We start from the raw sequence: 25,003 nt of genomic DNA on the forward strand, positions 1-25,003 counted from the left end.
TATTTGGCTTACACAAACAATAGCGAATTGGTTAACCAAGGCTATATCTTCCACCTTCAGTTCAAAAATCAAATAATACTGTTTGGAGAATTTTAATATTGTTGCAGCCCCAGGTTCACCGGAAAATGAACCCAGTTGAAGTTGCTCTTATCCTGTAATCAACCATCCTTCTTTCAGAGGACAGGAAGGGAGTCAAAGGATGTGTGTTTATAACCAGGAAGAGGAGCCACCTAAATCAGCTGGTATTAAACTGCTATCAATGCATGAAGGTACTGCTTTCCAGCACCATCAGGAGAATGTAAGAATAAAATAAACACTATGTCATTGTAGTGGAGGGGGTTAGTTCTATCCTGTTCCATTACAAATTAATGAAAAAACAGCACAGACTCTATCAATATGATGATTATGGTGATGTATTTAATTTAATTTTTATTTTTTTTGTTAGCCTAAGATAATATGATTCAGCTTAGGATACACTTTTCAAACAGGAGGGCTTAAGAATAACCTTCATGACATCATCTCTACATGGAAGTTCTGCAAAACTGAATAAAGCAGTCTGGTAGCATCACAAATAAACTTAAATAAAACACTACCATACTGAAAGGGTTAATTCAATGAACCCACGTGTATCTGTTTCATTTCCTTCATGCCATTTCCTGACAATTTTATTCATAATAAGAGATTTTTTTAACCTGAGGGGTTACTTACACTCCTAAGCTGGATCATATGGCTGGAGAGAGCAAGAATACACTAAAAAGGATGTTAATTGGATTCATGCAGTTACAGTTTAATTTAAACCTACAGTATGATAACATAAAAGCAAAATTATGTGCCAAAAATTAGCTGTCCAAGCCCAATATTTACCTCTTCAGTCTCATTATATACTTTTTAATTTCTTTTTGCTACCTCTGGGTAATTCTATTTAATGTAAGAAAGACCTTGCATAAGGTAGTTACAAAAGTCAGTATCTAACCCAGCCAGTTTAAAAAACTCTCTCATATGCTGAACAAAATTGCCTGAAATCAGTAAGAACAAAATACAAATGACAACTACAGTGAAAGGGTTAACCACTGCAACTATATTGCTATTTTGTTTTAAAGCAGGTCAGCCCCAAATGATCTTATTCAGCTCAATGGGGACTCCTCGCATTCAAAAAGTAAATCATGAACTGAAGAAATAATGCTAAAAGTAGCAAAGATCTATATAAGAACTTATGTGCAAATGGGTTTAATTTTGACCTAATGTCCAGGATTATTGTACTGAGGAGGATTCAGAACTACTACTAAGATACATACTTTACATAACTACATGAATATAGCTACCTTTATATAACTACAACCTGAACTAAATGTCATGGTGAAATGTTCCCATTCCTGTACTATCACGAGCACAGTTTTGCCAGCATTCCCCTTTCGGCTTTGTGTCCTGCCTTCCATATTTCTTGTTCCTCCCTGAATGTCAAAGATTATCCTTCATTTCATATTCTTTTGGTGTGCACTTCATAAAATTTTTACAAAAAAAAAAAAAAAAAAAAAAAAAAAAAAAAAAAAACTCAGTACTTTTTTGTTGTGTGCTTCAGACTATCATATAGATACATCAAGCACAGTAACACCTTCTATTGGCAAAGCCAGTAGGGAAGTGTCAGCAAACTTTTGATCGAAATAGTAAATGCCACTACTACATCTGTACTGCAGAATGAGGCATACAGTAAAACTGACTTTGTACAGATGTGTTTGCACTGAAACATGATGAATTTACCATGAACTTCCTAACATGATATGGTACAGAAAAATTCTTTCAGAGCTACGAAATGTCAGCACCACATGCACACAGCAGCAGCAAGAACTAACAATAACATTCATTCAAGAGCCAAAACACTGTAGAACATGATTTCTTTAATAAATAAATAAGGAAAACTGCTTAAGAATAACACTTGCAGACATTTAAAAAAAAAATAAAATAAAATAAAAATAAAATAAAAAAAATAAACAAACATACCTGTACATTATGAAGCTATGACATCTCAGAAACATTCCACACCTCTGATGATTACTGTGAACCTAGTTGTGATAAAAGTATCATTAGTAAGTTGAGTGTGATTATAATGATGATAAGAAACGGGATTATATAATACATATCTGGAGTATGAGGCACTGGCAAACTGAATGAGTGAAGTGATGATTTGTTAAAAGAACACGGACAGGGTAAAGAAGGGCCAGGTTTCCGATCGAAGAGTGAAGCCTGGCTGAATACAGTGGTATTCTGACAGACGGTAGCCTGACTGGTGGAAGGTGCTGCCCTCTGCTAACTGTTGCTGCTGCTGCTTGTTGACCGTACTTCCAGAATGCATTGTAGTGTGTGTGGTAGGACATGCCAGTGTTGACGTAGAGATGAGCTGTATTTGCAGCATATTTCTACGGCCAGTCTGGAATATATAAATAAAACATCCTTCTTAAGACTCCATCCAAGTAATTAAACTTTTATTTGCAGGGGTTTCAAGTTTCAAACAATTACATTACTCACTGACAAAGAGGACAGATGGAGAGATAAATGACACCTTTCATTCAAAGTTAGGCCAACTACAGGACTGAATCCAGCACTCTGGAAAAGGGGGATTGTAATTCTTAGCAGAATTACCACTTAATGTATTCATGCAATCAAAAAAACCAAAATGCATTTTTATTTTACTTCTACTAATCATGGCACTACAATGATGTAGACAAATGCAAGTGCAACGAGATATTTATGGTATATATTTTGGTAAATAACATTATTCTTTTATGGTAAGTAATCACTGGTCTGCTGAAAATAAGGGGGGTTATACCTCCCACACCCCTTCTAAATTTGTGCCTAAAATAACCTACACTGTTGAAACAAAATTAGAGTGCTGTGTTGAGGTAGTATAGTACAGTATTACTGCCTGTGAGTAAAGGGAGAGGTCAGTGATACAAAATTTACTATATTTTCATGAATACCTTGATCAGGACACTACAGTAATTTAGATTTCTACATAAAACATAGAGATTTATGGTACAGCTTTCTGATGCAATTTGCAACAAAATTTGGTGAAGAAAGTTCATTCATGACAGTATTGTGATACCAACTCTAACGTACGGAAGTGAAGCTTGGACATTGTTGGAAGGACACAAGTCAAGAGTGAGAGCAGTGGAAATGAATTATTTAAGAGGAGCCTGTGGAGTCACGTGGAGAGACAGGCTGACGAATGAGGATATAAAGGAGCGTTGTGGTGTTGATGTGGATGTGATAGGAAGCGTTATGAGGAACACACTGAGGTGGTTTGGCCATGTGGAGAGGACGGAGGGTGAAAGACTGACGAAGAAAGTGTATGTGAGTGAGCTGGAGGGGGGAAGAGGGAGGGGGAGGCTGAGGATGAGATGGAGGGATGGGGTGGAGAGGTATATGAGAGAGGGGTGTGTGAGTTGGGAGCAGGGCAGTGAAATGGCGGGGGACAGGGCGACTTGGAGGCAATTTGTTTGTGGCCACCCCAAACGGGATTGAGGCGTCTGGCAATAGATAGATAGATAGACAGAAGTTCATTCATTTACCTCCCTTCTTTCCTGAGCTATGACTCTGCCGCAGAATGAAAGGTAACACTGCTACAATGTAATGCCACTAATGTATACGAAAGGGAGGGGGGGGGGGATGAATTTCAAGTTAGCTGTCATTTAAAACATGCAAAGAATACATGGCAAGCTTTCTGTCCCATTTATCCCAAGCAAATGAAATGATGGTTTACGGAATACCGTGCTAAAAAACAACCTATGTTCTAAAATAAATACAGGTCACCTTTCAGTACTGTTAATTTTCCAACAGCCACTAAAACTACAATTTACCTCTGCAAGGTGGGAGGAGTGAAAATGAGTGTCAACATTTCCTCGGCATGGTCCTGTAACAATAAAGGAATAATATTATTATAATAATAACAATAACAACAACAATAATAATAATAATAATAATAATAATAATACTGTAATAATAATAATAATAATAATAATAATACTGTAATAATAATAATAATAATAATACAGTATTATTATTATTATTATATTATTATTATATGTCTAGATAGGATTTTTAGAAACAGTAATGGACTAATAATGATTTGGAACTCTGTTGCATTATCTTGCCACTATAACACATACATGTACTGTATACTCAATATGCATTACACTTGAGGAAATTCAAATTTAGAGGTACGGCATATTACTGCATACCAAGGAAAGTTGATTATTAAATAACATACTATAGTACTTTACAAAGTTCTTTACAAAATAAAATGTGGTAAACTCTGTTGTCAATATTGTCATCCTTAATTACTGTTGCTGTGAACCTGATGTACTAATGATTTCCTGCCCTTCAGCATGGTGTTCCTAGAGATCTTTTGCAGAGATTTCCCTGAAAGAGTATTTGTGTTGTATGAATGAAGCGAGTATGGTGAATAAGTGAACTGTGGTGAATGTGGCAGCATAAAAAAAATAAATAAATAATTGTAATAATAATGGCAGCAGCAGTAGCTTTAGTAGAAATAGTAGTAGTAATAAAAAGCATGGGGGTGGGGGGGATGTCGAGGGGATAAAGCAGCGTTTCTTAACCTTTTCCGATCTCAGCACCACCTGTAATAAGGTCTCAGTCCAGCCAGCACCCAGTTACATCTAGTTACTGGGAGTACAGCTGCTACACTACTGCAGGGTTAAAGTAAGATGAAGTACTGCCTAACAGTTCGTTTTATACTGTACATTCTCAAAAAGAAAAAAAAATCAAGGATGCCAGTACTAAACAACACCAGTATGGAAAAAAAAACAATGATGCAGCATTCTTCAGCACCCCCTAAAATTGATTTCAGCACCCCAGGTTAAGAAACACTGGGATAAAGGATAATATATGAACTGTATTCTTGTTGGTACCATGGTGATGGTAGTGAACTGCATGCTTATCATATTCATGTGGTCCTAAATTAGGATGGAGAGAGCCCCTTTACTGTTAACAATGGCAACAACCTTCTTTAGTTTCCTTCAGAAACCTGCTGACCCTAAAACTGCACTAGTTTCAGCACAATCCTCAACACTAATCACAACACTGAAGTAGCACATCTCATACACTACAAGCACACCTTCAATGATTAAACCATCCATTCTAACATACAATCTTGTGTACAATATCTTTTAACAATAGAGCCACCTCCAACTCCACAAAACAGATGCTGGAGAGTGACACTTTCATGTGGTGAAATCAAAGCAACTGGGCAGATTCACTGCTCAATACAAATGCCCATTAACTCTATCCCTATCCCCAAGATGATGATGGTAGATTACAGATGTGTAAGCTTCAGCCTGTAATTCACTGGATTCACATTCAAATGAACCTGACGCCACAACAACAACCATACAAAAACAAAGTTCTCGCTTTTTCCCTGAGTTTTTATTTTTTATTTTTAGTTGCTTGACTGTTAAACAGTATCTAATTGAAACCTACTGGACATAAATCAAAATGCATCTCATAAATTTTCAGTCACCTTCAACCACCTTCCAAACCTTCTCAGCAACTCTTATTTGGTTTACTAGTTTCATTATCCGATCCCGTCCATCCATCCATTACCAAATCATTTACTGCTCCATCAGGAGCCTATCATATTACTCCTTCAAGACATATATGGCAAAAGTAATTGGTCAAACACCTGAGTAGCATTTTGTGTGTGATAAATTTCAACCACCTCTCATAATTAAATCCTAACAGTTTCAGACCCATTCAACTTCATCTCCCTTTCCATAAACACTCAAATGGGCACTCTCTCATACATTCATTCAACTTTGTGTCCTCTGTTACAGCTGTGTGTGGGTACAATGAGAAACAGTGGCTTGTACCTAACACAAGTTGTGTAATTTTCTAAGTAAGCAACACCAAGTACTGTATTCTATTACACTTGAAGAGCACTGTTTCTTTCCTTCATTCATCATCTAATCCAGTATTGCCCCAGAGGAGCATAGCAGCCCAGGGCTACGCAAACTGGTCCTGACATTTAAGATGAGAGTGACCAACCTCACTCATCCCTGAGTGGCATACAGTATATGGTTATCACCCAGCATAGTACTGTTAATTAATTATTAGCTACAAACTAATCAGCATCATTAGTACAGTTTAGTACTGCACATTTACACTAAGAAACATAAATATACAACCAGGAGGATAATTTCACTAATTTGGGAGGTAGATCAGTCATCAACGCACCAGAAAATTACAGGATGAAAGAACAATATTTAACTTTACTACAGCTAAGTATTAGGTATTTCTATACACCACTTACAGTAGCTCATATCTAATAATATGCATTAATCAGTTAACTGATGCCATGATCCCTCTTAGCAAAGGAATAGCTGATGTTTTTTATGGACTGGAAGTTACAGGTAAACCTAGTGCCAATGCAGCAACTTGCCAATGGTTACAGGGAATTTTGGGGAAAAAAGAGATATGAGTTGTGTAATATGATCTATGACAATGTTGGATCCTCACTTTGGATGAAAACACAAGTATGGGTTACAACACTTTAAATTAATGCAAACGAGAGGATGATGAACTGCGCTAATAGTGTTCAATGACTGTGTACGGGAGGATAGGGTCATGATTATGAGAGCAACATAAACCCGCAATGTGTAAACCACGAATGCATGAAGTTAGGGAACTTAGGGGTCACTGTACTGCAATTTTATAAAAACAAAACCTTATATTTATCACACACACACACAAACACCCATTGCCTTCATTGGGATTAAATCAGATATTTACAATCAGCTTGACTATCGTGATGTAGTATGGCTGAGTGAGGCCGGAGTGGATGTGGAGCTGTCCCATTGGTATTACAGCAGCAGCATGCCAACACCTGGGCAGCCCATGGTCATATGCAAGAGATACCTCTGACCAGCTCAACCCTCCCATTTCACCTTCACTATCTAGCCTCAGCATCCAGCAATCATCTGCATTATCACAGTGGAGGAGGTTGTATCTGCATATTGATCCTGAGTTTATTTCAACCTGACTTGGAACAAGGTTCAAACTGGGCTAAAACTACTATATGTTAACAATTATTTCAATTTGTAGGTATATTTACTTCCATCAAAACAATTCACAGCACTGTGAAAGCAAGATCCAATGGCACAATGCTTTTATTAACCCCCTGAATCCAATGACATCTTTTACTGGTTTATTCTTGCAGTCTCCAAATCACTGTGTTCAGCTTAAGGGAGACCCTTTGTACTGATAAGACAAATAAAGGCTACACTTGTCTTCCCCAGTTCAAAGTCTTTTCCAAGCTGAATAAAATAATCTGGAAGTAACAAGAATAAAATTCCATACATAAAAATATCATAGTAAATGATTTAATAATACTCATACTGATTTAACAGTAAAGTCAATCACCTGTTACCTTAACTGATAAATCAAGTCACACAGGCAGCACTAGAGCTTTAACAAATAATTTTTCTGCAACATTCTCTGGACTTAAAAAAGCATAAAATGAGGATTTACAGCAAGAACTTGCTGTGAACCTAAGCTGCCATACTCATAGGAAAGAAAGCATCTTTTCCTCTATACAATACAGTTTGTTCTGTATCACCAAACACTACATATTTCTGCTCTTTTTTGCAACTTTCAGGTCAGTCAACATAAAAGCACACTGGTAAGCAAAAAGCAAACACATAATTAGTATCCCAGCTCTTAAAAATAACACTGCTTGCAGTCTTGTATATAACTTACCTTTTATTCAGTCACTGACAATAAACATAGGTTCATATTAATAAAACTGAGTTTGCAAAGGTATAAGCAAGTACCCTTACGTGTGGCTCTCAGTTTCAAAACATTTGTGAGGATAAAAAACACACTGCTTTCAAATTTGTGTAATGTACTTAGCAATGATGAAGAAAGGCCCAAGTTTTTCTTGTTCCCATCATGTACCAGGTATCTTATTAACACTCTCACAGTCTTGTGTTTACTCTCGGTTGACTAAAATAACACAGTGTTACTTGAAAGTGAACACTATGCACCACCAAGGACAGGGTTAATCATATCATTATTAATACTCTCAGGCTCCTAGGACTCTCTCTCAGCTAAAAATGAATGAATGAATGAATGAATCCATCAATCATCCAATCCTATGTTGCTCCATGAGGAATGTAGGAGCCCAGGGCTAAGCAAGTTGGTCCTGACATTTAAGATGACAGTGACCAGCCTCACTCATCCCTGAGTGGCATTACGTGAACAATAAACCCCAACCACCCCTTGGATATGAACCTTCACCGGCTCATTCCAACTGGAGTGTCGTAAATACGCACTAAATCACCAGGCGCCAAAATTTGATTATATGGTTACCACCCAGCATAGTATATGGTATAAATAAATAAATAAACATAAATATATAAATAAGTAATCATTATCTTGCTGGAATATAATAATGAACCGGAGATGTTTTGACCATGAGTGGGTTAATAATAAAAATATGCTAAGGGTCTGCCTTTCCCTTTACAATCTCAAGTTTACTAATATATCTGGTGCATACCTTTGGCTGTGTCTGATCTAGAAGGTTGTTTTTTATGCCACCGTAAAAGATGATCTCGCCTGGGTTGACAACTGCGGAGGTATGCCAGAGGACAGGACCCGCTTGGTCATTGGGTGATCTCTCCCACTTCCCTCGATTCACATCCAGCACCCATATGTCCTCTGTCACACAATTTAGGATTCATGATGGCCATGTCTGAATAAATCTGTAGCCTAGGTCTGGCTCCCTGTTCTCCTGAAGGGACAATATAGAAGTGGATGACACACAGGTAGTCCCTTATTTGACAACCTAACCCAAGACATGTAGACTTTTAACTCCCGCAATCCGACAACATATATATTTTGTTGCTGTTGTTGTCCCAGGCTCATCTGGATGTAAGCCCAGTGAACTGCAGGCTAAAGCTGACATTTTCCTGCAGTCAATCAGCCTATCAGGGGATTGAGAGGAAGCCGAAGGGGTTATATCAGTGCCACTGTATGATGGCTTTCCTCTCCACCCCCAAATAAATCTATCAACTTTGAAGAAACCATGTATAGTGAGGAGGCAGATTGTTAACTTCTTAAAAACCTGATTTCTCACCATAGGTTGAATAAGTCTGTCTGAAGGCAGCAGGAATAAGTCTATGAATACTTCACTGGATTACAGTTAATGGGATAATAAGAGGCTGGATGGTCATTAACACAAACTCGTGTTTCTCCATGGCATTGACAAATGTGACAAATTTAAAAAACAGCTAATGTGAAAGAAAACTATCTTGTAAGATCTTAATGAAGCTGTAAACTTGTGAGCAGTGATGAATGGCAAAAATTCAGTGCTAATATTAATTAATACGCTAAAGATATTTATGATAAATATTAAGAGAGGGAGTGGTACTTGCCTGAATGAAATACAAAAGATACTAAGGGTCCTACTGCACTGGCCAATGCTATAGTCTCAAAATGAACATCATACCTGAGAGTGTACCAAAACTGCACTAGATAAACAACAGTTAGTGTTTGTTTTCAATGCTGTAACAATTCACAGTTTACAATACTTTCAAAGGATCATTAAATATTCCCTACAACATTTTCTCACTTTACTATGAAACAAATGTAAAAAGTACTCTAACACATATATTACTATCAAAGCCTTGGGTAGTGCAAATGCTCTTCACAAACAATCACCAACTGGAAACTTAAAATTCCATAATATGGTTATGCTTAAAATTTATGAGAATTATTCACAGTTTGAGAAATGCACACCAAAATAAATGAGTATTTACCACATAAAGCATTCACAGAAAAAATTTGGCATACCTGTGCTACATAACACCAACAAACACTGTGAAAATAATGATGAAAGAAATCCACTAACAAGAGGTGATTGCAAGCTGACTGTCAAATGCTATCAGCAACATACCATGGTGGTGTCCAAGCATCTGTTGCCTGGCGAATGTTGCACCACTGCCAAGTTTATGTACCTCCCATAAGCTACAGGTGTGATATGGTATGACCTTGAGATAAATGATTCAACAGACACAGATCAGTAGTTGGTATGAGTGAAGTGGGGTTCAGATGTGCCAAGCAGTCAATGAAGAACAGAGGTTGACCAGGAAAAAGTGGGACAAGTTGGTATACACTGACCATAAATAAAGAGGTACTACTAAAAAGATGATACAGAACAGATCAAACAGCAGGAATGCTATCAGGTGAACATGTCCTACCCTTGCTACAACCGATTATGATGATGTGTGCTGCTGCATAAAATATCTGTACATGCAGATACACTGCAACTGGTTGGACTGATGGATGTGAATGTTTTGTATGCCTTGTGCAGAGGAATGGCATTGTTGCTGTTGCTCAACCCCAGTCCATCTGATAAAACAGACCCATCAACTGCAGGTATGCAACTGCCCCTATAGGGTTGTCCCACAGGTTTCCTACACCGATGATGTTGTGCCTCCATATTGGTGTGGCATGTACTGTGCAGTGCTCCATTGTGTGTGTTATGCTGTGATGGGTGATTCCTCCCAACTTAAATCTAATATGGTAGCTGAAAAGGGTTGGGTAATGCTCTGCCCTAGGGCTAACTAAGTGAACTCAATCATCTCTATTTAGGTATGCCTCAGACACGTGGAAGTCAGGAGGCGGGCTCGTAGTATGGTGTTATGAATGAGGTGTTGCACTGCCTTGCACGTGAAGTGATTACAAAGGTAATGGTATGTTTTTCGCTGTTAGTTCTGGAATGTCTGGATGTAGGATATTGTTGCATAGGGTTTGATAATGTTTATGTGGTGGCTGTTTTATGTGCCTATGTGTGCTGTCAGTGTCTGTCATGTAGTGACAGGCATGCTGAGTACTGGCACAGGCTGCAGCATGGAACTGTGTGCCCCTCATATCGTGGCAGTCTCTGACAGGGAGGGCTATGGGAGTGGTTTTGATGCAGCCAGGGAGGTGTCATTAACAAGTCTTCTCAGCCAAACAGACTGGGGTTAAGCTACATACCCACAGAAGTTCATTTTAGTGAGAAATCACAGTGTGAAAATGCTATGAGCAAAAACACTAAAGCAGGGAAAGAATGGTAACAGGCATACTGATGTTAACATAATATTGGGTTAGTGAAGACTCAAACCCAACATCAGTAACATATACAGAACTGAAAATAACTAGTTCAACACAATTAAAATTATCACTTGTTGAACACATAAAATTAGACTGTGTTGAAAACAGTGCCACAAAAAAGAGCAGAATTATTTCACAGATATTTCTTAAGGCAAAAATACTGAAATAAAAATGTATCTTTAAGTATGAATACACAACAAATGCCATCTCTAGCAGTACCTAAAAACTATGAACATCAACTGCTACAGCATATGATAATAAACAGAACTTACTTAGTACTTGCTGAGTTGTGTTGAAGCCTCCATAAACAACGGCTTTATTGTGAGAAACAAAATTAAATGTGTGCCATGATCGTCCTTCTGGAACTTCCTGCAGTGCTGCTTCTGTCAAGCTGCAAGAGATAAATGTGAACATTAGCCTACAATAAGTAATGGGATTGCTTCTAAAACTCGAGAGAGATAAATGATTTTGCTGAAAAGGTAATGTAATTCACTTCAATAGCAAATATTCACAGAGCATATAAAGGCAATTTTCCACTTAATGATGCACTGAGTCTGAAGTGACTCCTTATTGAACTTTTAACCTCTCAAAAGCATATCTAACTTTCAGCTGTTTCACTGATGCTAGTGAGGGACATCATCAGGCAGTTGCATCAATATAGCCAAACAGCTCTGCTGCCTGGTTACACAAATGTCCTTCAACTCCCTCCCTATTCCCTATTCCACTGAGTTTACATTCTGATGAACCTGGAACAGCTGCTGCAGCTGCTGCTGCTGCTGCTACTATTACCACTACCCGAAGCCGTATTCTGCCTGCACACATCCAGGAATGTATGTGGAGGACTGCCTGTACTACTGTGACTCAAGCAGAACTTAACATCAGTGCCATGAAATAAAATGACAAGGATCTGCTGACTAAAACTATAAGTCATAAGCATTTGTTACAAAAGGTCTAACTGTTCAGGTCTAAGAAGCACAGCTTAGCTAATTTCTAATAAATATTTTACTGATGCCTTGTAAGTATAGATGGATCACTTCACTAAGGCTGATAACTTACTTGCCACTCCAGGTCCAACTATTCAAGTCTAAGCAGTGTAGTTCATTCATTCTTACATCCCTGAAGCGTCCCCCAAATATATACACTCTATCTCCTGTGACATCAGCGGCATGGGCGGCTCGAGGAGATGGCTTGGGGCCTGATGTAACTGGCCACACCCATTTATTGGTATCTGAAAAAAAGTCGTCACAATGATGATGATGATGGCAATAATGACAGTGGTGGTGATGCATATGATGATGGTACAGTAATAAATAATACACTGTAATGACAGTGGTGATGAAGTTGGTAACAATGAAGGATGATGAAAATATAGCTAATGTGAGGTCAAAATGATCTAAAATGCAATACCTTTATCACCATTTTTATCATCCTAATTCCATTTCCTGCTAATAAATGGGGTAAGTCTGATCCAAAACACAGAAAGAAAAACAAAAGATGGATTATTATCGTTTCATTTTTAAAGGCTCCAACATGCTTGCATGTGTCGGCCTTGGTCACCTAATGGCGGCTTTCCACGCTGCACGATCCATTGCAGCCTCCTAGTTCAGTCCCTTAACCCTGAGGTCACACTTAATGACCTTGTCCCATGTCTTTCTCGGTCTACCCCTCATAACCCCACCACCAATATTAACACTTCTCACCTTCCTCACCCAATTATCATCCCCCATCCTCTCCACATGTCCAAACCATCTCAAACTACCTCTCCTCATCACAACACCAATACACTCCAGTCCCATCCTACCTCTCAACTCTTCCATCGTAAACCCAGCCCCCCCCCGTACCTTGCACGCAGGGACGCACTATACATCCACCTAATCACTGTCATTTCTGTATGTCTGAGCCGGCGAATATCTTCCTCCTTTACTGCCCAGGTCTCACTACCATACAGCATTACACTCCTAACACATGCTGCGTACAAAGATCCCTTAGCACGTAGGGAGAGCCCTCTCAATGTCAGAAGAGGTAAGAGCTCCCTGAACTTCTTCCAACCACTTCTCACCCTAGCCACAGAGCTAGCTCCAGCCCCACCTCCAGCACACAACATGTCTCCCAAATAACAAAACTCTTCCACACACTCAAGAGATTCACCAGCAAGTTCAATCCTTTCACGCCTGACAATCTCCACCTGCTCTCCCCGACACGCCGTATACATAAAATCAAAACAGTAATGTGTACCACACATTCACTCATTATTACTGGCTTACAAATTATCTATCCAGTGCTGTACATAAAGAGACATGGGACCTGAGTTGAGAAAAGAGGGTAATGGAGACAATTTACCTACATACAGGCATGTGAACACATCCCCACCCTGATGATGTGATGCACCTGGGTGCAAAAGCAAAAGTTGTCCCCTGTCCTTTCTCTTAAAAGAAAAATATTTATTCACACTGGTATATATAAAAAAAAAAAAGCATGATAAAATAAGAAGAAAATAAAGAATATACAGTACTTAAGGAACATATGAATACGCAGTGCTCTGCTGTATACAGCTGAGGGGGGGGGGAACATTCAATCATTCAATCCTTTGTTGCCCCATGAGAAGCATCGGAGCCCAGGACTAGGCAAGTAGGTCCTGATATTTAAGATGAGAGTGAAAAGCCTCACTCATCCCTAAGTAGCACTATGTGAGCAATAATCCCCAACCACCCCTTGAATATAAACTGGCCCAGGCTCAATCCAACTGGAACACCTTAATTACCCACTAAACCACCAGAGCCATAATTTGGTATTAAAAAAAAAAAAGGTTATACTGTACACTATATAATACACTGTATATGGAATTGTCTATCTACTTATTCACAAAGAAACATAGTAAATATACATCTCCACATTTCTGCACTGGAAAACTGATAATCCTACCTAAGTCAGAACTCATTTAAAAAATATAAAACTACATATTCAAATGTGCAACAATACTTAACAGATACGTCACAAGTATCAACAAGGAAACGAAATGAGTAATGTATATGTGAAAGAGTAAGCGTAAGTTAAATGGCTGAAATGAGACGATGCACACCAACAAAGCAGACTAAGAGACTGCTGCAACCAACCTCTGTAAGAGTGTCAAAGGGAGGCAGTCTGGCATTAGTTACATAAATATTGTACACACAAAAAATGTCCATCATGTAAAAAAAAAAAAAAATCTGGCTTAAATCCTTCCAGAGCAGCATATGAATTTTTATTCTAGCAATTAGAAATGCATTCTACTGTACATTCTATTCCAAATTCTAATGTATAGTTAAAAAGTAATCCACAGGACTGGAAAAGTTGGTTATGAGAAATGTTTCACCATACGTTTCACTGCCTGTTAACTGAGAGTAACTAAAAACTCACAGCAGCAAACAGACCAAGGCAGGATTTAATATATAGCATTGTTCATCAGAATTCTTTATGTTTCAGAATGTAAAGAAGATAAAAGCCAGAAAGAGCATCAATACTTATATTTACTGACTGCACTACAGGTGGGTGGGTTCCAAAAACCAATACACTAGAGGTGGGTGGGTTCCAAAAACCATAGATACTTTACCTATGTCATAATATACCAATTGATCTATCCAGCCGCTGAAGTAGTAATTGTCTCGTACGAAGTTGAACAAAGCATCCTGCATCTGACTCAAGCTTCTGCTGGGACCAAAACCTCCAAAGACATAAAATCTGAAAATAAGAACAAAGAAAAATACTTTCAGCCAGAATTTTACTTTAAAAAGTCAGCCCCACTGGTAGCTAACTCTTGTGAAGCATGGGGACCTGAGGGTAAGTTACCTTAGTCGAGAACACTTAAAGCAATAAAACTTATACTTCTTAAATCCTCACATTGTATGTATCGTATATTATACACATATAAGCAAGTAGAAACCACTACACATACAAGGATGTATAAACCATTTTACAACTGAACAAGATGAAACTGGTCAATACAGAAGCACCTATAATACAGTATACGCACCTGTTTTTGTGAACCCAACATGCTGCTTTGTCACAAGGGTATGGATGAATTCCTTCAGGTGCGAGGAGCTCCCATGTTAGTGTAGGTAGATGCAGACGCCACAAATAATTCAAATTGTTTTCCATGTCATCCGACGAGATGATTGTCCACCCTGAAAAGAACATCTCTTTTTCCCACCTGTGTCTATCTATCTATATATCTATCTATAGCCTGATGCCCTAATCCCACAATGGGTGGCTGCAGACAAAAAGCCTCCAAGTTGCTCTGTCACCCACCATTTGACTACCCTCCCCCCAACTCACTCCCCCCTCCCTCATATACCTCTCAACTCCATCCCTCCACCTCATCCTTGGTCTACCCCTCCCTCTTCCTCCATCCACCTCACCTACATACACCCTCTCAGTCAGTCTTTCATTCTCCATTGTCTCAACATGTCCAAACCACCTCAGTGTATTCCTCTTTATCTTCTCAACCACATCCACATCCACACTACAACGTACCTTCACTTCTTCATTCGTCAACCTGTCCCTCCATGTCACTCCACATGCTCCTCTAAAGTAACTCATTTCCACTGCAAAGTCCACGCCTCGCTTCCATACGTCAGGGTAGGGATCACAATACTATCATGCAGTGACTTCTTAACTTCCATACTCACCTTCCTATTTCTCAACACTGTTTTCAGTGAACCAACAACCTTCCTTCCCTGCTGTGCCCTTTCACCCACTTCATCCCCTAACATTCCATCCTTACTCATCACACTACCCAAGTACTTGAATGCACTCACATTCTCCATATCCTCACCATCCAACCTCACTGTACATTCTGTGACTTCATTCCTCTCAAACACCATAACTTTACTCTTGTTTACATTAACTTTCAGATTCCTCTTCCTACACACTGTCCCAAAATCATTCTCCAAACCCTGCAACTCCCATTCATCTTCACTCAACAATACTGTATCATCAGCAAACAGCAACACCGGAATCTTCCTGTGTCTAGAAAAAAAAAAAAAAAAAAAAAAAAAAAAAAGCTTATAGGTAAGGTGGTTTGGTAAAAACTGGTGGAAACATACCTTACTGTGTACTGCAATTTCTTACCTACAACATCCTTCAGCCATTAGACACCATTTTCAAATTTTAACTACACCACCACCACACAGTTTTACTCACCTTAGAAGAGACTTCAAACTGGTGAGGACAGATATAGCCTTCATTTACCCATCCACTATAACAGGTTTCCCCTATGCTGAATCATACAGTATCCTTGCTATATGTCAAGGATGTGTTCCATAATATCGCAACACAACTGGTCCTTTAAACCGGGAGAAAATGGCAAATCAGCTTTGTATGTAAGAATGAAGGTTAAATGGATGATTTTCAAGAATTTGTTGTGAACCTGATGGCAAGGAAGTGTTCAAAAAGTGACAAAGAGAGGACTCATTGTAAGACAATGTGAAAGAAATCTCTCAGAACTGACCTCCAAAGAGATACATGTGTTGGTCGTGGACAGCAGCACATGAGCCAGACAGCTTCTGTGGGATGTCACCCCGGCTGAATTTTTGGGTCCTTGGTGGAATAAACAACAGAATTTGGTGTACTGTACAGTATTCTGTGAGACAGTACTTATGGGGTTTTATGACAAATCTTATTAACATTATGCAATTTCCTTTCACCCCTACACTCCATGTGACATCCATATAAGTTTACTCTTGTTGATACTAAACAATTTTACAGAACTTAAGAAAGGCATCATCTTGTAAAAACCAACCTTAGATACACAGCAAGCCTATATACAGTATAGCTATTTGCAGCAAAAGCACAAAAACAGCATAAATGGCACAACACAATAATGGCTTAAAAAAAAACAAAAAAAATGGTGATAATGCCTGGCACAAAATGTAAATATTGTCCATAAAGATGATGAAACAGTGAATGCTATAAGTGATGTACAGGCAATCTCCACAGACATACTTAATGGAAGTACTGTAATACAATCTTGTGTAATAACAAGTTTGATCTTACATTTTATGATCATGAAAAAGATACAGACATGAGGATACAATGGGTGGGAAGGCATCAGCCGATAGTGCTGAGGTTCATTATTTCTGTGTAGTCCAAATGGTTGGAGAAATAAGACTAGCTCTTTCCTGCCAGTATATTTTGCTCATATCTACTTTAAAGTAGTAACTGTTTTCTTATACCGTAAATTAATTCCTATAGCTAACTAATTAAGGTATGTAGTCCTACATTTGCAACTCACACAAATACCAATTATATCCCTCTCTGCCTCACCCCCCCCCCCACATACAATGAATAACGATGGGACTATTTTGGAATTTAAGATAAGATTATTTTGGAATTTATTAAAATGCAAAGTTAATATTGTAGCTGTAGCAAGAACATACCATGTGTCAAGCAGTGGGTCGTACACCCACACATCTATGGCACTGTGGTATTCGGTTTTGCCTGGAGTCATCAGAGTGTATGGTTCAGAATGGGGATGCTCCTGAAATGTAAAATTATATTTGTATAGCCTACATTCTTACTAAAACTAAAAAAGAAGGACAATATGAATCTGTCTATGAGGTAATGTACCATATTTCTATTAGAGGAGAGTATAAGACATCACAATACAGTACTGTACTACACTGAGTTAGGCTGAAAGGGTGTGTACAAAAAGGAAAATAATTTTGTATGCAAATATAAATAAATTAATTATATATCCCATTATACCCCCTCTCCAAATGAAAAGAAATTAATTATATACCTTACTGCATAAACTCAGCATACAGCAATGAATGAACATCTGGTACATTATATACTGCCTTCAAATTTCCCACACAATAATATCATAATAAGGCAACTAAAAGAAGCTGGAGCAAACTGCCAGAATCTCAAGCACAGAATGTTATGGTAACACTGTAATGAAACTTTAATATTTGGCATGTTTCCGTGTAGTTCAAATGTACTGAAACAATATTAAGTACCTGTACTAAAAGAGATAGGTAATGGCAGTAAAAAAAAAAAAAAAAAGGATTAAGAAAAAAAAAAGTTCCGTATGAGATGCTTAGGTCTTGCATACACAACTGTATAATACAGGTATTCAGATTTGATCATCTTATTAATATTCTTAATAATTCTTATATGTAAAAAAAACAGACAGCTAATTCCTGGTAAAAAAAAAAAAAAAAAATCCACTCACCATATATCCACCCCACACATAGAGGCGGCCATCAAAAGCCACCATGACGTGTCCTGCTCTCCTGTGCACATTCTCGTAGTGTGTTGGCTCTCGGCGGGTGTCATTCATGTTCAAAGAACCTATGGACACGTATTACAGGCTGACTGTCTTCTATTTTTCTCCAAGCTCGATGACACCAACACCACAACAAATACTGGAGTGAGTACTGCCATCTGTTGATTAAAGCGCTGCATATCGTAGAAAACCTGTCTTTCTAAAGGATCAACTAAACTAAAATTGTTGAAATTACTTTTGTTTCGAGTTAATTTGTATATGAAAGTGTTATTGACAGATGAATTACTGAAATGTGAGACTTACCTTCTTATCTTTATATAAATATGGTATTATCCATTTAAACACTCTAATGCTCCAAGAGAATTTCTGTTCTCTCGCAGTAAATCCAGCGACACCATCCTTGCCCAGTTTGTCTCTCCATCTCGTACTTGGTCCACAATTTCTTGTTCCAAATCTCCTGTGTAAAAGAAAATAACAAATACTTGGTCAACACATCCTCATCCCTTCTCAAAGTCACGTAGGTCTGTCTATCTGACTCTCACTTAGCACTACACCATAACATTGCGTACCGTATTTCATGTAAGTGACATTTACATCGCGGTATTTCATTTCATTTCTCAGGCACCTTCTGCCTTCTCCATGCAAATGGACAGGGTCCTCCCGAAAGCAGCATCCCATAAATCCACCGTGGTGCTTCTTCCAACATAAATTTTACAGTGCTAATTGTTACCTGTACTTCCATTCTACTGATCTCTTTTGCTCTACTCCATGGCCATTTTTCTTTCCTCTCGCTTTTCTGCCTTATTTGCATTATTCCTAGTGCCTGCAGACGATTTTATTCAGCTCGGGGTATATGTCTTTCAGTGAACGGGTTACAGAAAAGGGCGTGGTGAAAATATTATGGAAGTGATATGTGTGAATTTTGATTACCTGAAGAGGTATGTACGGTGTCGGAAAGAGAAGTAATTAAGGGAACAGCTCGGCGGAATTAGGAGAGAAAAGGAGTGGAAACAAAATGAATGAGGCATAAAAGGAGAGGATGGGGAATAGGCGAAACGAGGAGGAAGTCAAGTAGGGTCAAGGACAGTCGAGAGACTCGATGAGGAGTTTAGGAAGTAACAATGTAGCTAGTGGAGGGATATAATGAAATTGTTCTGGAATAAAATGAAAATGGTTAGGAAGAGTAGTGGAGTGAAGGATTTGTGATTAGGGGGATCATTCTTCTTTGCTGTCCCTTTTCTTATTCTCGCAGTGTCATCATACCCTTTGACAATGACTACCTTGTGCTTGCCAAGCAACCTATAGCAATCATCCTCTTCCTTACGTTGTTATGTTCCTTTAACCATTAAGTCTTTGAGGAATAGAAATTTCAGTGAACTACTTAATGTGATGACTGAGAGGAATTATGTGATACCAGGTTTGGAAATAACGGGATCAAAGGGAAGGGTGGGACTGGTTACTGACTTTTAACCAGACCCACTCCTCCCTTTGAGTAAGAATTTCCGGCAGCTCAACATCGGAAAGGCACCAGGGATGAATGATGCTTGCAGAGAGAAGTTAAGAGGAAAGGACGTAGTAACAGAATAAACCTGATGGTTATGTAGGATAGCTTGAACATATGAAGGGATGCAGAAGGGTTGGAAGGACGCCATTATAATGCCCATGTATAAGGAAAAAGGGGGAGGCATGACAAAAAGTAGGAATCAGAGAGGTATCAGCCTGCTGCGGTATAAGGAAAAGTCTATGGCAAAGTGGAGACTGAGGGGCCAATTCTCGTTGGCTTAGATTTATTAACCTTTCTTCCTCACCCCCTACAGGATGAGGCGTTAGGCGATAGATGGGTAGATCGTGCACACCGATTCATTTTATACAGTACATTTTAGAACACTTATGTTTCTGACGAAAAAAACATGTTGACACGATATGGAAAGCAAACAAGTGAATATCAGGACGTAATATACAAAAGAAATAGCTGAGGAAGAGGTGCTACCAACTAGAATAGGTCACATCCTGAGGGTGTAAGGGCGCGACGCATAGTGGCTTCGGGGAGAGAGGAGGATGTGTGTGAATCAGATAGCTTGTTCTGTGACATCTGGAAGAGAAGAGTGTAGTAGCAGATAAGGATGAGAATTTTGAATATTTTACAGGCTTGGCAAAGAAGTAAGAGTAGACAGCCAAATTTCGTGGAGGATTCAAGTAGTATATAGAATGGAAGGTAGATTAAAGAAAACCATCCACAGTAATTGCAGTTTTGTGGATGAATGGCGTACGGAAGAAGAAAAGAACTTGATTTATTGGCACGGATGATACAATTATGGCTGTTATACTGCCCTTCTCTGAGATGTCTTTTTCTAATTTAAATGAGGTATTCTTGTGATAGCGAGAATAATCGAAAATCAATAAGGTCTGTGTCTAACCCTTCACTAAAACAAACTACAGGGTAAGCCAGAAGTCTGGACACATATAGGGGAAAGGGCAAATCACAGGATAATTCTCAGTGTCACCCTCATAATATATTTCCCGTGTGATTCCAGACTTCTGACTTACCCTGTATAACCTCTCCAGTATAAGCTTTCACCTCCCCTCAAAAAATAGAGGGAGCAAAAATAAACTAAACAAAACGAAAAAAGTGATAGTGAAAGACAACAGCGGAGACCATGAAACGGGGTTAATGGGACGAGAGGATTAAGTGGGGTAGAGCTCTCTCTCTCTCTCTCTCTCTCTCTCTCTCTCTCTCTCTCTCTCTCTCTCTCTCTCTCTCTCAAATAGTTCCGATAGGATTCGGACCAAACCCAATGGAAGGGTTGAGAGTTAGGCAAGGATGAAGTATATGGATTTTGAGAACAATCTGTCGAAGGTCGGGGTCACAGGGCAAAGTTAAATGTCAAACCTAAAATCAATTGTATGGCACAGGTGTTGTAATATTCGACTACTTTTTTATACACCATTCTTGCTCCTATAAATCTTTTGCTCTAATTTGGCCCAGATTATTTTCATCTTGCAGTTCATTTCACGTAGCTCAGTGGCAGAATTAGATAATACTGTGGCTGTACTTACTCTCCATAGCACTTCTTACTGACTAGCATAAAACTCCACTGTCAGTCTCTTGTTATTACTCAGTAGTGAAAGATGGTGAGATGGCAGTTTTAGGCCAGGGTAGAGTAAAAAGGGTATAGCAAGCACCTCACTCTGCTTAGGAAATGATACCAGTAGTGAAGGGATTAATGAAGACTAGCTTACCCTCCACTCAAGAAAAGCAATCTATTATAAACCTGTAGGAAAATGTATCTGTCAAGTGGAGCCAGGATTCCGGAGGCTTGAATGGTGGATGAATGGGTGTGTGGCCCATTTCATTAAGCAAGGAGTTGATTAATTCTTTTACTATCACATTCTTTTTACTTTTCCTGGCGTTCTGTCTCCTACCTCAGTCCATCTTGCAGGTGAGAAAAAGATGATGATGATGATGATGATGATGATGATGATGATGATGATGACCCACTGCATACACCATCTTTACGAATTCTTTTTTTTTTTTTTGTCTTTTCAGCTGCCAACTTCCCCTCTTCTCGAGTGACTCCTCCCCCCCCCATCGACCTCATTTCCCCTTACCCCCCCCTCCACCTTCCCCATCGACACCCCTCACCCCGTTTAAACCCACCCTCTTCTTCCCCCGCCGCCCCCTTCCGCGTCCTTCCATCCCCAGTGGCCTCCTTCCTATCCATCTTTCTTTCCTTCCTCGTTTCCTTTCTTTCCTCTCCCCCCTAATCGGCCTTCCTTCGTACTCACAGGTTCCTCCTCATCCCACCATCTTCTCCATCAGCTGCTCTCCCCCCTCCACTCCATCGTCCTACCTTTTCTCCACTTTCCTCTACCCTTTCCCTTCCTCTCATTTTCCCCCATCATTTTCCACTGTCCTTTCCTTCCTACCCCACCTCCACCTACTGCTTTTTCATCTCACTTTCTCCATTTTTCCCCACTTCCCTCACCGTCTCCTCTTCCTCCATCCTCCTCTTCCGCCGTCCCTTCCATCCTCCCCCACCTCCACCAACCATTCTCTTTTCTCTACCTGTCCCTGGTAAGCCATTGTTTTCCAATAGTTACTCCTCCGAAGCCGTTTTCTCTTGTTTCTAGAATTGCAACAACTCTACGGTTCTGGACCACCACTTTTCACAAACTCACGTAATTGCCTGAAGTATTATAGACGTAGAATTGAGTAAACTATCAGATTAAATAATGGTGCTAGCTCTGATACACATATAAAGTGTAAAAAAACTTACTCCATTCCTAGGCTGGAAAAGAGGCTGGGATGATGGTTGGCGATGAAGATGATTAAAAAAAAATACAGGAAAATATTCGGCTTCGTCTACTGATTTCAGATCCATAACCACAAATAAGACCGACTGAAAATAAGTTAGAATTGACTTTATATTTGAAACTAACCTTTTTTTTATTTTCATTTTTTTTCCTACATTCTTCGTAGTGCAGTGGTTGACGAAGATCATTTATCTAAGTTCTCCAGCTTGAAAAATCTCTTTTAATATTAATATAATCGTGTAGCGATAGTGGAGAAAATGTAGAGAATACGTTTTAAGACTAAATGGGTTAATGTGAGTCTCGTAAGTCTGAATCTCTCTCTCTCCCTCTCTTTCTCTCTCTCTCTCTCTCTCTCTCTCTCTCTCTCTCTCTCTCATTCCAAAGTTTTCTTATTAAGAGTCTTCATATGTATGTCTGTATGTATGTCTTACATGATAATACCAAAGCCTTCTCAACGTGAGGAAGTCTGTCCGTCTGTCTGTCTGTTCTCTCTCTCTCTCTCTCTCTCTCTCTCTCTCTCTCTCTCTCTCATGAAGACTGGTAATCCTGAATAGAGCCTGATTAGGGGGTGACGGGGGACCTAAGGACACTCAATAGGACGGTGATCACGCCTTAAGAGTCACTATATTACTTACGATAATCTTCTTCTCTTAGCTAAGATTTGTTTCCATCGCACTTCCTCGTGACTAGCATCGAATTTAATTATTGCCACAAGTTAGCATAAAAAATGGAGAGATGGTAATTTTAGGCCAAGTGGGTAAGTGAATGAGTGTGTGTGGTTCAAATGAGATGTAAACTTTCAGTATTTTTTTTTTTTTCACATACAGATACAGTAGTCGACTTTGATCTTTCCCTATCACCTTTACCTTTGATTGGTTTTCAAAATCTAATTCCTCCCCTCTTGCCTAACCCCCAGCCCTTTTCACAACTTAGGTTTAAATTGGATAAAAACTACTTGAGGGGATCGTGCCAGGACAAGTGTTGACTTAGTTTTATGTCCTTGGGTTTTGACTCATTGTTCTCACCAACACTAGGTCAACCTTTTAGCTAACCATCAACTCCTCCACCAAATATGATTAAAATCGGATTAAAACACACACACACAGACACACCGAAAGCGACACACACACCGATGAAAATGTAACCCTCATTCTCACTTCACGAATGCGGATATGAAAACACGTCATCGCAGTGGGTTGGTTAAACACACTTCATCCTTAAAGAGGTAAGTAATATTCAAGAAAGCAGGCAGCACCTTTGTTCCAGGGGGGGCCATTACCAAAATAAACCGAGAGGGAAGCCAGCGCCGAGTTCTCCCACAGGACGGAGTGGTGCGTTCTGGGAGAGACGGCAAGGATCATGTTTACAAAGACGCTCAGCCAATATTTACGTTGAGAAAGTGTCCATAAGAATTAAAATCATTATCAGAAGTCATACTGTTTGGTATTTTCTTTCTGGGTTTTCTTTCTTCGCGTTTTAACTTTCTTACTCTGTTTTTCCACTTCCATACGATTTACATCAAGGAAGTGTCCATAAGAATTAAAATCACTCTTCTCTTCATCAGAAGTCAGATTGTTTTGTAATTTTATTTTTTTGTAACTTCCTTCCTGATCATTTTTTTTTCACTTCCATAAAATTCCCTCTCAGCTCAGGATAGTTTTTTTTGAATTTGGGATCTTTTGTACTGTAGTTGTGATAGTTTTAGCCCCAGGTTCATCAGGGGTAGGGAGGGAGTTGAAGGATGTTTATGTAACCTCGTAGTGGAAGCTGGAGAGGGTAGATGTAGTCGTAATTAACCAATTCTCAATAAGACATGCCCCTTAAGCTGAACCAAAGCATCTAGTGGTTGCCTGATTAAAACGATAAAAGTCAGCGGATTACAAAAAACTAATGATAATTGTGGAATGACTTAAGTGTGTGTGTGTGTGTGTGTGTGTGTGTGTGTGTGTGTGTGTGTGTGTGTGTGTGTGTGTGTGTGTGTGTGTGTGTGTGTGTGTGTGTGTGTGTGTGTGTGTTTTATGCATAGGTTTAACAGTCCGTTCCCCATGGCCCAGAAATTCCCCCGCGTACCACACACACACTCCACATCTTTTGAGCCACACAAGTCATACTAAATTCTCATACTCAACTCAAGCTCAAGAAAGGCTGTGAATACGGGACGAGTTGCGTATCTTTATAAGCGTTGGATATCTGGGAGTTCTAATTAGAGGATGCAACGCTTTAATGGCGGAGGAATTTGCCCGGGAAATTCGTTTTGCC

At 39.2% G+C, this 25,003-nt stretch overlaps 1 protein-coding gene across 1 annotated transcript; it reads right to left on the minus strand.

Moving 5' to 3' along the window:
• Positions 1-2,304: 2,304 nt before the first annotated feature.
• LOC145411163 (kelch domain-containing protein 2-like) lies at positions 2,305-24,105 on the minus strand. Its single transcript, XM_080281218.1, has 12 exons — positions 24,000-24,105; positions 18,774-18,887; positions 18,377-18,495; positions 17,580-17,680; positions 16,652-16,740; positions 15,176-15,326; positions 14,756-14,883; positions 12,223-12,394; positions 11,439-11,557; positions 8,567-8,727; positions 3,855-3,907; positions 2,305-2,425 (listed from the first exon to the last, which is right to left on the minus strand). Exons 1-12 carry the CDS (start codon positions 24,103-24,105, stop codon positions 2,305-2,307), a joined length of 1,434 nt encoding a protein of 477 aa, XP_080137344.1.
• Positions 24,106-25,003: the final 898 nt, after the last annotated feature.

The sequence above is a fragment of the Coenobita brevimanus genome, chromosome 88 (assembly GCF_032717465.1).
Source record: "Coenobita brevimanus isolate Jiangsu-jjx chromosome 88, ASM3271746v2, whole genome shotgun sequence".
Lineage (NCBI taxonomy): Eukaryota > Metazoa > Arthropoda > Malacostraca > Decapoda > Coenobitidae > Coenobita > Coenobita brevimanus.